Source organism: Triturus cristatus, chromosome 11 (genome assembly GCF_964204655.1).
Source record: "Triturus cristatus chromosome 11, aTriCri1.1, whole genome shotgun sequence".
NCBI classification, from domain to species: domain Eukaryota; kingdom Metazoa; phylum Chordata; class Amphibia; order Caudata; family Salamandridae; genus Triturus; species Triturus cristatus.
This window is the reverse complement of record NC_140594.1, coordinates 903,465,722-903,480,146: the sequence shown is the minus strand read 5'-3', so window position 1 is coordinate 903,480,146 and position 14,425 is coordinate 903,465,722. Positions and strand designations below refer to the sequence as shown.

At 42.8% G+C, this 14,425-nt stretch overlaps 1 protein-coding gene across 3 annotated transcripts in view; it reads right to left on the bottom strand.

Annotated features, from left to right (window-relative positions):
• Positions 1-14,425, bottom strand: part of MME (membrane metalloendopeptidase) — a 523,853-nt gene that overhangs the window by 178,338 nt on the left and 331,090 nt on the right. For all 3 annotated transcript variants that reach the window (XM_085634818.1, XM_085634819.1, XM_085634817.1), the window contains exon 10: positions 9,335-9,436. In XM_085634818.1, the coding sequence (XP_085490944.1) occupies positions 9,335-9,436 (102 nt within the window). The remainder of the gene's footprint in view (positions 1-9,334; positions 9,437-14,425) is intronic.

The following is a 14,425-nucleotide window of genomic DNA, read 5'->3' as shown; positions in this document are numbered from 1 at the left end:
CTTTTTTAGCAGAGTACAGGACGAATCAATCCACATTTTACCATATAGTACTTATGGGTGATTTTAATATACATTTAGGTGATCGACATTGTTATATTGTTGATCATTGGGCCCATACAAACTCAGAGACCCCTCATTTCGAGCATTCCTCTCAGAGCGAAGGCCTAGAGGCTTTTTTGTCTGAAGCCGATCTTTTTGAACCTGTTTTTATTAATCTTGCTGATCGTTGTTCTACATTCAAGGCTAGTGAGACTATCATTGATTACATTTTCTTGTCTCCAAAATTGCTTGATAAGGTAGTATTCTATAATGCTATAATATCGCCTTTTAGCGACCATAATCCAGTTATATTGGAATTAGCTAACAGCTGTGGGTTGTTAGGAAATGACGGGGAAAAATCGGGTGCTACTAGTATGGTAACCTGTGATCAAGGAAGGAGGCTTAAGTGGTCTAAAGTGTTGCCTGCTACATTTTTTACTGATCTATGCTTAAAAACTAGTGAGCACATTATAACATGTACTGATCCTTCAAACCCCAAGGATGTTGTACTTGGGACTTTTTTTTTTTTTTTTTTTTTTTTTTTTTTTTTAAAACCTTTATTTGTGCATAGGAAAAGAACAAATACGGGCCTACAACCGTCAGGCCGGCCACGGTACGGTTAAGCACTGGTACAAACATTACATCCCCTGCGCATCCACGGTCAAGATTAGCAACGAGTCATGAGGTATACACTGGAGAGATCCTTGACACCAGGGGAAGGAGAAGTGAAGGTTAATTTTAAGGTTTTCAAAATAATTTTATCAGGGAAAAATCAGTAAAGAATAAGAACCAAGGAGATTCGAGTCCGCAAGATAGCTTCACCACACGGGAGAGCAGCAGCATCATTAAAACGGTCATGGAAGGAAAATCTCAGGCAGTGAGGCGATGCAGTTATATAACAGGATAGTCACATAAGTAAATATGCACCCCTCCAGAGCCGCCCCCACTCAATCCACCCCACACCCGGACCCCGAATCGAAACAAGTATAGCGCAGAAACATAAAAGAAAAAGGCCCATAAAACTAAGTAGAAACAATGAATTACCCCCCCACCCTACACCAATGCGGAGGCTACGGCCTGCCCCCCCCCCCAGCATAGTGCCTGTCGCCCAATAAACCCGAAATATAGACAAGAGAGAAAGTAGGAATAGAGTAAAGAAAAATAAGAGAACAGAGAGGTAAGTGGGGAGGAGCCTACGTTACCCCAGAGCGCCCGAAACCATCGGCCAGCTATGGCCTCCACACACTGAGAACCCACTACGCCAAAAGCGGTCGTGTGAAGATAACGTGTCACAACAATTTAAATGAAGGCGGACAAACCGCGACGAGTGCGCACAACATATGCAAACAGTTCCAGTCCCAGTCCAGCCCATCCGTGAAACCATGGCGATATAAACCAGTTCAGCCCTGGCCCGATCGCGGGCTTAAGATTACACCAGCCCCTACATGAAGGCCCCGCACCCCGTGCAGACAAAGACAATATGGCCGCTTGGGAGAAGATGGTGAAGTAGAGTCACAAAATGGCCGCCGACCATCTATTGAGGTCCCCTTGTGCACCACATAAAGTCCAGACCTGGCATGTAAAGTACAGGAGTTCCACAGAAAAGAAGCAGTAGGCCACCATGAACGGTTCCTCGAGGACGTCAGGTGTCGCTCCGCTGGATACTCTTGCGGGCACGGTGAGGCAGGCAACAACGAAGCAGGCAGCAATGAACGGGGAGACAAAGTATCCGCAATTGAGCTGGAGAGCGATTGATCCTGGGTGCCGGTAAAGCCAGTTGCAGGCACCAGTGTAGCACGATCATAAACAGCCATTGCGTCCCCGCAAGAGGACAAAAGCACTGGCAGACCCACGCCTTGTTGATGACAAACGGGGCGCTCACGACCCGCAGCCGACAGTATGGAGTCAAACCGCTCACTCAGCGCTTGCAAGCCAAGACACATTTGTAGACGAAAGTCCCGCAGGGCAGCCAGAACGGAGCCGCATGTCAGCGGAGGCTGCGCCCCCACATCGGTAGCAATCCGGGACGGCACTGTGGAGCTGGTGTCTGGTAGAGGGAGGGCGAAGCGGGCAGCGGGCGAGACCGGAGTAGCATCCCCCAGCCGCAAGCAGGCAATCAACGCCATGTTCTACCGCAGAACGGTACAGTGGCCAGGGGGGGGGGTCGTAACAAGAAGGCAATTCCCCTCAGGTCTGCGCCGCAACAGGGAAAAGCCAACAGTCGCTGCCCTTCCCTCGGGTTCTCTTTGCAGCCGACTAGGCAATAGAAGAAGGGGGTCTGCAGCCTCCCACAGCGCGGTCCACAGAACGGGGCAGGAGACCCGCCGCACCGGGGCTTACCCTATAGCTCCAGCCCATCAGGTGCGGGGTGCAGGAGGTGTCCGGGCGTCCCTCCCCCGGCTCATCCGGCGACAGTCCGTGGTGTGAGGTGGGACCGGGACCGCGGGGCTCAGGTTTACGCTAGCGGGTCCGGTAACTGCGGAGCTTCCAGGGGGCCGGCCAAGGCCACAATAGAGCAGGGGTCCAGTGCGGAGAACAAAAGCACCAAGAACTCCGGCGTCCGGGCGGGCTAAGACTCCGGGAAAGCGGCGGCGCGGTCAGCGCGTCGTCGCACACGTTGCACCTCGAAAATCGGCGAGGATAGGAGTCAGGATGATAGTCCGAGGCCAAGGGCCGACGGAGCCGGGCGCTCAAGCGTCTGCTCCGGTCGCCATCTTGGCTCCTCCCCCCGTACTTGGGACTTTTGATGGTATCTGCAGACAGATCGCAGCAGACCTGATCATTAATAACAAAATGAAAGCTCAACGGAAAGAAAAATGGTTTGACGACAATTGTTCACAAGCCCATTGTGCTTTCATTTTAGCTTTGAAAAGTTCTCCCCGAGATAGGGCTTTGATAGTGGGGTTACGAAAACAATATAAATTAGCAGTCCATAGGCGGAAATTAGAGATTAAGGCAGAGGCCTGGAATGCTCTCCTATCTGTTGATATTTTAAAGGATAGTTCCAGGTTTTGGTCTATTGTTAACACTCCACTCTTTTCAGGCCTGGAAAATGACAATCAGGATAGTAACGTTACAGAAGTACAGTGGTTGTCCCATTTTGAAAGAATCTATGGCTCTGATGAGTTAACTGATACTTATTCCAAAATTCCATCTAAGCAAGGTATAGCACCTCTCATTTTTGATGTTGAGGATATTGAAAAAGCTATAAAAAATACTTCTATTAATAAAGCACCTGGTCCAGACCATGTCCCAGCAGATATTTATAAGTATAATCCCAAATTTTGGGCAAAGATATTGGTCAATGTTTTTAATGCTGTGGGAATGATTGGGTTCCCCGCATCTTGGTCTCACTCGATTATTATTCCAGTTTTTAAAAAGGGTCAGAGGAGTGAACCAAGGTGTTATAGACCAATATCTTTGATTGACTTGGTGGTTAAAATATTAGGTAAAGTGATATTAGGGAAGATTACAGAATGGGCTGATGACAATAAAATAATATCTAATTTACAATATGGCTTTCGACATGGACGAAGCACCATGGACCAATGTCTGAATCTTTACCTATTAATCAGCAAATATACCATGGCGAAAGAGGGCTCGCTGAAGATGGCTTTTATGGACCTGACCTCAGCTTTCGACCTGGTTAACAGGTCGAAGCTGTGGAGTATTCTCCTGGAAATAGGTTTGGATCCGGGCCTGGTTTATTTTTTGGCTGATCTTCATCGTGACCTCACTGCATCAATTAGGCTCTCACAGGATGGCAAGTATTCGAAATCTTTTAAATCTAGGAGAGATGTACGCCAGGGGTGCATAATGGCGCCCCTGCTTTTTACATTATAGATTAATGCCCTGGATAAAACCTTGGTCAAGGCAGGCCTGGATATTCCGCGTGTAGGAGACAGTTTCCGGTTCTCCCATAAGCGGATGACGCTGTACTACTGGCACGGACTGCGGTAGGCTTACAGTGACTTTTGGATGCGTTTGGAGCCTTTATGTTGTCTCTGGACCTGGTAGTAAACATAGAGAAATCGCATATCCTGTCTACTGGTCGCAGAGTCACTAAAGCTAAAAGTTTTCACTGCAATGGGGGATTAGTGTCTTCTGTACCCTCTTTCACATATTTAGGGGTAGTATTTGACGAAAGAACTTCTTGGGTACCCCAGCAAAATTTTTTAAAAAATGCAGTAATTAGATCAACTTCTGCTCTATTAGGGTTTGCACAGCGCCTGGGGGCAAGACCTGTGGAGGCCATTATTAAGATATATAGGTCCAAGTGTTTGGCTATAGTGGCCTATGGCTCATCCATATGGGGATTTAATCATCAGGCAGAGTTACAGATAGTTGAAAATAGATTCCTGCATAATCTCCTCTCTGTACCGCAATCTACTCCTATTTTTTCCATACACCAGGAATTGGGTTTGGGTTTTCTTTCTGACACTTTGAGTACAGCACCGTTACTTTGCTGGCTCAAGGTATGGCTTAATCCAGAACTAACCTTAAATCAACGGATATTGCGGGATTGTGCTAAATTGTATAAAGCATGTAACATTAAGTGGTTAGTATACGTTAAATCTATGTTATCTAAAATAGGGCGGCAGGAATTATTTGAATTTCCTGAGAGGATTAAGAAGGAAGATTTGAAATGGGTAAAAAAGAATTTTATTAATATGTTGATGTTGGAACGGGAAGAACATGAGCTGCAGAAACCTTTAGTCAGGGCCCATTTTTTGGTCAGAACGACGTCTTTGATAGAGCCGTATCTGATAATTGTTACCAAGCCGTTCCATCGTTGACTTTTGACTAGGTTCCGTTTTAATTTGATTCATTTTACTTTGGGGGACTATGCTGGGTGGTATAAACCAGAGGAAGCAGGACCGTGTTCTTGTGATAACCATTCTATCCAAGACACTCTACATTTTTTATTGTTCTGCAAACTCTATACCGACATTCGGAAGAAGTTTTTGGTCCCTTTATTAAATAGAAAGGGTTTCCTACAGGCCAAACCTGCATTACTTTAATTGCAAATGTTAAGTAATACGTGGGATATTTTTAACATCGCCTCCTTCTTAGTTGCTGCTGTTAGGATTAGGGGGAAAATTATAAAATATAATAAATAAAACAAATAATAAATAAAATTAATGTCATATTATAGCTTATGTACCCTTATGAATTGAATAACTTTATTTGTAAAATGGATTCCTTTGAGAAGTACTTTTAATATTATTAGTCTTATTGCTGCTATTATATGGAATGCGGAAATATTATAATAATTTTATATTTTTATGAATCCTTTCTCTTATTGTGATGAAATACGTTTTTGTAAGAGATATGTTTATGTGATTGATTATAATATTGCTATCTTATTGCTGTATTTGTCTATGATTGTAGTTGTTGTTTTGTACTTTTATGATTTTAATTAATCGAATAAAGTGGATTGATTGATTGATTGATACTGGTGATACTCAAGTGCTTTAGCTAATCGACTCCTACTTTTCGATTTATTTCAACTTCAGGCAAGTGCATAGTCCTCGAGTTTGTAAAGTCAAGCGCTGCACCACATATAAACGCCAAATTCATTATGAAAATGTCATACCCAATGACGCAGCACCATCCTTACGTGGGCTGTTTGAGACCGAGGTTGCAACCATTTCCAAAGTAGTTTTAGGATTGATTACATCACAGGCCATCCTGTGTTTATAAATCGTTGTATGAGCAAGGATGAATCCTTTCCTAGTCAATAGGGCGGTGTGTCTCTGATGACACCAGATGCATTGAGATGTAGGCCATTTGAAAAGCTAAGGAGGGTGACTCGGGGGTACGCGGGGGGGAGCGTTTAATTAAATAAAACAAAAACTAATAAACTTACCAGGATGAGGGATCTCCTCCGCCGGTCCCGCGTCGCATCACGTCTCCGAGTCCTCTCATGGCAAGTGGCAAATCATAAGACTGGATGCGACTGGGGGCGGCTAACTCAGCGGTATCCTGCCATTTGACAGGGCATGGGGCGACTGTACATCACCGCCCGAGCAGGATCCTATCTTCAGGCTCTTGCACTACACTAGACATGCGCAGCATGCCTAATGTAATGTCAATGGAGTGGGGGTGCTGAAATAAAACGCGCTCTGCTCGCAGATGCGCAGTAGGAGTCCACTTCTGGACTCCTGCTGCTCTCACCTGCGTGCGTGCGCTGTGCGTTTGTTGAATGACTCTGTCAGGCTGTGAAGCAGCTGCCAGCACAGGCCTGAAATGTAAACAGACGAATTGCGTCTGCCATCTGCTTACATTTCTTGCTGCCTGTGAGCAGTTTTTCTTGTGGATTCTGCCTAGTAGGGCGCCGCCCCGGCACCCCTATGGACCAGCCACTGCTGTGTAAATGAAAGAAATGTTCAGTAAACCTCAACAACAAATTATTCTCCATCCTCATGTTTCACCTCTTAAAAAGAAAAAACATCACAATGCATTAACCATCCACAACCCAGCTTTCTCTCCTCTGACTCATTGACTTCAGGCTTGTCTTTGACCATGTGCAGCTCGCCTCTGCCTTTTGGCTGGCTTCACACTATAGAAATACCATATACATACATGCATTCTCACCTGAACGATTCGGAAAATGGCACAAAAACACCACAGTAAAATTCAAGCAAGTGGTAATGCAGTGGCGTTTTGTTAACTCCGGCGAAAACCTCAGAGAGAGACGGTTAGTGCGCTGAAGCATTTCTTTAAAGAAAAAAAGGAGCACACAGCTGTTTTCTACATCTGTTTCTGGGGCGTGTCCTCTGCAGCAGGTCATGCGATACCATCAGGACTTTTTACTAAAGAAATGTCAAAAAGCTCTTTTCTACGCCTCTCTGCACATGCACATAACCTCATAATTTAAAACTGTGACAATCCCCAAATGTAACAAAGCCTCATGGGGTGGCAGACACTTTGTTTTCTCTTCTGTAAACTCTGCAACAAAATGCTTTTCCCTCTATAAAATCAGCCCAATCTGACCTCTTTCAGGAAACAACTTAAATCCTGTTTTTTTGCACTTCCCTATTAGTCTCCCTTTGCTGTGAACCTTGCAGATGCTAGCGCCAAGACACCTTCAGGCATTTGCACGCTTTTTAAACATCATCATCATAATAAGGCCTTTGAAGAGCTGAAGTGAGTGATGCATATCGGGGAGACATTCTGTGGGTGGAGCATGGCATCCATACGCATCCATCCATGGATTTGGATGCAAATCCAGATTTACTTAAGACTATAAAGTAAACCTGGGTTTTCTCCAAAATGATGTGCCTACTCAAGGCTAGCTTAACAGGGAGAAATATCTTGGGGGGAGATTTACTATGATTTTGCGCCGTGTTTACGTCACAAAGTGACGCAAAACGGTGCAAAAACTTTTTTTCCTAATTTACTTTCCAGCGCTGAACTTGTTTAGCGCTGGAAATAACGTAAAAGTAATGCAAAGCAGCTCATAGCACTGCTTCACTTTACTTTGCGCCATGGGGGCTTGCCAAGGGAGGTGCTTTGGGTTCCCATGCAACCCTCCACGGTTTCTCAAGCTAAACCCAATTTACTAAATGCAGTAGATTGGGTTTAGCGTGAAAAAACTGCACCCTTTTAAACTAGGTGCAAGGATGGAGAAATGCTTTAGTTTCTCCTTCCTTTTCCAACTTTGCATGTGTGCTGCACAGTGCAGGAGGCATATAAAGTGGGAAAAGCTTTCCCTTTTGTCTTGGCATAGTATTTTGTACAGGAAGGGTAACCTTCCTGTACAAACCTCTGCTACAAACTCCCTCTAGCGCTATGGCGCTAAGGTGGTGCGTGGCGCATGGCAGCTGAAATCAGCCATATCTTTGAAAATATGGCGCTCTCTTGCTCTTTTCCTGTCGTGCAAAGCAGCACAGCCTCACAGGAGGCTGCTCTACGTTGTGTGGAGATTTGGTAAATCTCTCCCCTTCATTTCTCCTCATTACTTCCTCATTGATTCTGCAACACACATACAAAGATGGAATACACCTCAGGTTTGTTTTGTGGAGGAAGGCACACCTTCCTGCACAAAAACAATCCTGCCTGTTCCGTAGGCACCCTTGCATGCTGGTGCGAGGGTCCCTGCATTGGCACTAAGCAGTCTTCAGTGCGCCAGTGCAATGAGAGAGAAGTGCACCACATCTTAGGATATATGGCGTATTTCTACTCTCTCCCTTCCACGCAACACAGCACAGCAAGTTGCCTTGCTGTGTTGCGTGAAAGGTTAGTAAATCTACCCCTGTTTGCACACTGTGTTAATAAACTGCTACTGCTTAAAGTGAAATACATATGATGTTTTATCATCTCAAATCTTTACATCATGCAGGGAAAAATAAAATCATGCACTTGCAACACTGCATCGAGTCAACTTATATTGATAAAAGTACAACACAGTTTTGTTAATTTCCTAGAAACAGCTTTAGGAACAAATATCCAAATTGATTATCAAAATAAAGCTGAAGCAAAGGAGGGACTTCCTCCATAAGCGTTGGGAAACAATCATGCTAAAATTCATACCAGTTCATTGCATGAACGCGGGGCCGGCTTCAGGGCAGAGCGACCAGTGCGGCGGCACTTGGCGCTGACCTGTGGTGGGGGGTTCGGACCTTCATACGGGGTGCTGCGTTAAGCAGTAACTTTACGACTGGAGAGATGAGGGGCACTTTTGCCTGGTGGTAGTGAGAGAATACGAGGAGACGGTCATGGGGTGTGAGGGCGCCAAAAATGATTATCGCACCGGGCGCCACCAGCGCGGACGCCGGCCCTGTATGAATGAACGACTAGGAATGTGCTTACAATTTTCGGGAATGTTTAACACTGAAAAAATGCAACAAGGCTCCTCTATAAAGATAGCAGCACCACCAGATTAGGAAGTAAGCAATAATGTATCACATAAGCAAATGATAACACTTTCATATCACAGCCTAGTTCTTTGGCCCCTCTGATGAAAACCTCCCTGACACTATCCGAAGCTCCCTGCAAATACTTTTGCTGCATGAAGATGCCAAACCTGCAAAACTGCTAATGTAACTGTTTGAAATGGTTTCAAAAGCCATGGAATTATGGCACACATACCTCTTTTAGCAGGTCATAATTTTTATGACATGTACAACCAGAAAATGTAGCAGGATTGCCAAGAATTCAAGCACAGATTATCCATCCAGTTTTGAATTTTGAAAAACAGGCTTTTAAAAGCTTTAGCTTCTCATGCTACACAAACTGTATTTTATGTACTCTCACAGACCAGCTATAAATAAGATTGGTAAATATCACTTACCTGACCATTAAAAGTTAAAGAAAAATTGCCTTGAATAGTTGCAAGAGTCATTTTGTTATACATAAGCATTGGGTCGTTTCTGTCCTCAGCTTTAGCTGTGGCCTGAGGGAAGACAATGAAGACCTCTAATGTTAGTGAATTTGTAATTAGTGAAATACTTATTTAAATACCATGAATGCTTCACAATCTGTTATTTAAACTGTATTAAACAAAATGCACTCTGTATATTTCTGAGCAAATGATACAACATATCTCCTAAAATATAAAGGGTCCTGAAATAAAGGTCATTCTCAATTTATTTTTTAACCCAAATTTTCTTAAATATAAATATATTGGAATTCCAAAGCTCCTGTGATAGCAATACAAACAAGTTGCATGCAGAAAATCAATAATAGGTCCATATATGCAAAACAATTTTGCAGTCATAAAGTGTGCGAATTTCAAAAAGTCATAGGCCTGGAGACAGTAAAGTGTGCTTTATGTTGTACAAAATCCCTTTTACGAACTGGGAAAGTATTTTTGACTCCCCAAAATGATTTTTGTATCTCATTATGAATCGCAAATATGAGAAAAAATGAAAGTGTAGTGCCCTCCTATTTGCGAGCCGCATTCGATGTATTAATAATTTGTGACCTCAATTGCACAACAAGAAAACTTCATTTCATAATAATGAATGTTTCATATATTGATATGGAAACATTATTCTTTTAATTAACCCCTTAACTGCTGGCCCCCTTGTGCTGAGCCCGTATTTGGCTATTTGGGTAATTTGCGCTTAGGACTCCATAACCTTTATTCCACATAAGTTATCCACAACAAAGTTGTGTCCTTTTTCAAACATCCAGGTATTCTAATGGTAACCATGGTTTGTGGACTCCCCTGGAGGTGACCGAGAAAATAGGCAAGAGATAGTTATATTTTGAGTTTTTGGGAGTAAATATTCCTAAAAATAGTATCAATTAACGGTTTTCTGTGCTAAAGTCACTATCTTCATAGCTTTCAGGAACATTCAGCGCTGAATAAAGAAACATGTTTTTACCACAATTTTGGCATTTTTTAATGAGGTTGCCCATTTTTCCTATTTTATGTGCTCTCAACATACTTCCAGTTTGTGGTGGAAACTAGTGTGAAACCCATGGGTGATTCATGAATGTAATAGATTTCTGGAAAGTAGACAAAATTCCAAATTTAGCAAGAGCTCATATGTGTAGATCCCTGAAGGTTTCCCAAAGAAACTAACTGTTGAAATTAAGGAATATTGAAAATGAGTTTAAAAAAATGGCCATTTGTGACAACATTTTCATCTGTAACCTTTTGTCATGATGGCTGATTTAAAAAAGCAATATACTATTACATCTGCTGGACTTTTCTGGTTGCAGGAATATATATGGTTTGTGGGTTCTCTAAGAACCCAAGGTACCCAGAGCTGACAGCTGAGTTGCACTATACAATGGCTTTTAATTGTGTACCAAGTATAGATGAATTCATATAGTGAAATAGGTATAGTGAAAAATTGGTATCAAGGAAAACTATGTATTTTCACAATAAGCACAAGATATGGAGTTTAGGAGCAGTAGTTATTTGTACATCTCTGAATTTGTGGGCACACATACTGCTGTATGATTTAGAGGGTATTTTTCAAAATGTCTTCTTTCTTACACACTGGCTTATATTTGTAAGGGACAAATGCAGCTAAATTCAATTGGTAATAAAAAACGTTCTACTATTCTATGCTCCCACATATCTTCCAATAAAAATGGTACCTCACTTGTGTGGGTAGGCCTAGTGCCCGCAAGAAGAAATGGCCAAAACGCAACATGAATACATCACATTTTTACACTCAAAACTGATCTGTTTTTCTAAAGTGGGTATCAGTGAATTTTGGGCCAGACCTCAGCTGGAACCCAGAAACCCTAATAAATGTGCACATTTCGGAAAACTAGACACCCAGTGGAATCTGGTATGGGGTGACTTATGTTGCTATCAACAGGTTCTGTTACCCAGAGTCCCTTGCAAACCTCAATATTTGCATAAAAAACACATTTTCCTCACATTTCTGTGATGGAAAGTTCTGGAATCTGTCGGCACTCACAAACTTCATTCCACACAACATTCCCCTAAGTTTCCCAATAAAAATGGTATCCCAGTTGTGTGGGTAGGCCTATAGCCCGTGAAAGGAAACAGCCCATAATGCTCCAGGATTCTCCAAACAAAACTGACTGTCTTTTTCAAAGTAGGTAGCTGTGAATTTTGGGCTCTAAATCAGCCGCACTTATGGAAACCTAGTAAACCTGCATGTTTTTTTTAAATTGACACCTGGGGGAATTAAGGGGTGCATGGCTTGCATGGCTCTCACTAGGTAATCTTACCCAGAAGACCAATTTTTGGTAAAAGAAAACAAAATTTTCACACATTTCTGTGATTGAAAGTTCTGGAATCTGTGCAGAGCCACACATTTCCTACCACCCTGAGTTCCCACATGTCCCCCATAATAAAGGTACCCCGCTTGTGTGGTTGGGCCATAAGACCGTGACAGAAAAGGCCTTAAAGCGCTACATTGATAAATTAGCAATCGGGGTAGCTGTGGTCTTTGGGTGCTGAAATTCATTTTTGTTGTCTCTAGGAAACTGTGCAATTTAACCCTGCTAACCAGTGCTAAAGTGCTTGCACTCTCTCCTTTAAACATAGTAAAGTCGTCTTACACCTGTTTGACATATGTAATTTACTTATAAGTCCCTTGTAGGGTGGTGTACCATATACTCAGGGTCTGTAAATTAAATGTTACTAGTGGGCTTGCAGCACTTATTGTGACCCCCACTTAAGTAGCCTCTTAAAACATGTTGCAGGCCTAGCGCTGCAGCCTGAATGCAGTTTTAATCTGTTGATTTGACTTGACAAAATAACCCCCCTGCTAACCATTAAACCCCATTTTATTAGTATAAGTCACCCATAAGGTAGGCCCTAGGTCGCCCATAGGTAGTGCATTGTAAATTTAAGGTTAGACATGTACTATTAACTTTTACATGTACTGGTAGTGAAAAAATCAGTAATTTGATTTTCACTACTGCGAAGCCTACCTCTCCCTTAAGATAAAATTGGGTTGCCTTATTACATCTAATAAGTGATAATATTTGAATGGAAACAGGTGAACATTTCATGTTTGGTAACTGAGAAATTGTAATTAAAATCCTTCCTTAATGGTAAAGTCAGGTGTTTTATTACAACTAAATCGGGTGTGTCCTGCCTTCACACAAAGGACTTGTCACTACTGCATTGTTCAAGCAGACAGCCAGATGAAGTAGGAAACTTCAAGTACGTCAAAGGAAATTCTTTCAGAAACTTCTCCAACTTCAAAGAAGGCACCAGGTATAAAAATAGTACCCTCAGACCCACTCTTAAGTTCGCTATCTGGACCTGCAGAAGGACTTTCAGAGGACTGTCTGTTGCTGAGGCCTGCTGCGTACTCCACAAGTCTGCTTTGCTGCACCTGGATGGACTGCTTTGGTGCCTGGAGCTTGCTTTTAACCCTCAGAGACCTGCCCTGCCCCTTGAGGCCTGTTCCACTGTTTGAGCTCAGGACTTTCAGGGTGGCTCCGAGGGTTAGTTGGCTGGTCTCCTGATCAGAGCCTCCGGGATTGAAAATACCCATCATGAATTTGCATCTGGACCCAGCCTGAGTGAGTGCTAACTCTCCCAAGTGGTGCCCTTCCTGTCCTAGACCCTTGGTTGTGGTGCTAAAGGTGCCCAGATAACAAAAAGCTAAAACTTGGGACCTAGAAACCCTTTGGCTAAAAACTCCTCTGAGAACTGAGAGATGACCAGGACCAACTTGCTTGATTATCCAGCCAAGGTGCATTGCCAGTCTTCCTGACTTCGCTGCAGCTCTCCCTAGGTCCTTCTCTGCAGCAGCAAATCCAGTTCAGCTGTACTTCACCAAAGATGTATCTTGACTTGTGGAACTCTTGTCGGCTCCAGCTTCATCTCCCTAGAAATTTTAAACATCTAAAAAGTGCCTGAGTCCAAATGAAGAAATCTTCACCATGACTTCATCCAGCGGCTCCCCGACAATGGTGCATTCTCTTGAACACTACCTGCAGCCTTGACCAGCTGAACTTTACTTCCTCTGAACATTTTTCTTCAAAATATCTCCTAAGTCCAATGGTAAGCGCAGACTGGGCCCAACCCACTTCTTGTGTCCAACACATGCTCCATTGTGCTCGGACATATTTTTTTTACTTTGACTCAGTCTCGCACAACAAGAGTGTGCAATTGGGGCTTTGATCTTTTAGGAGCTAGTTTTTACCTTAAACCTTACAAAGTCATAATTCGTGTTCTACTGATTGGATTATTGTCATTTTGGTGTCAAATAATGTATCAAAATGTATTCTACTTTTCGAAATTAGTGTGGAATTTTCTTGTGTTGTGTTTTCACTTTATTACTCTTTGTGTGCTGCATATATATTTGATACAGTGTCTCTAAGTTAAGCCTGACTGCTTTTGTGCGAAGCTACCAGAGGGTTAAGCACAGGTTAATTTATTGACTTTAGAGATTCACCCTGACAGGGATTGTGGCTGCTGCTTCTGCAACACCACATTCATCAGCAACCCAATTTCTCACAATTTTGCAACACAGCTGATTAGTACACTAGAGTCCTCACAAAATGTAGGGCAAGTTGGAAAAAAATCAGCATGCAAATGCACCAACTCTTAACAATCCACCCATTGAGGCAATAGGCGCCAAAAATGATATTCCTTAAAAAGAACAGTGCAAATGTAATGTGAAAATTGATGCATGTGATTTGTGACAGCTGTTCTAAGTGCAGTATATAGTAGTGCAGCTGTCCATTAACAATCAGTAGATAATATTATTGATATCACAGTGCAGACCCATGGTTGTTCAACACAGTCTAGGATTTGATTTCTAATTTATTATGTAAATCCTTAACATATCTATTAATTTCAATACATTTTCTTCTTTTTGGGGATAGCCATTACATTGAAAGGTGTTTGGAGGAAATCCAGCCTCAACGATTTTTTCTATTCTTTTGATTGCTTGTAGCATATTTTATTCCAAGCAGCTTAGTTTGGTTT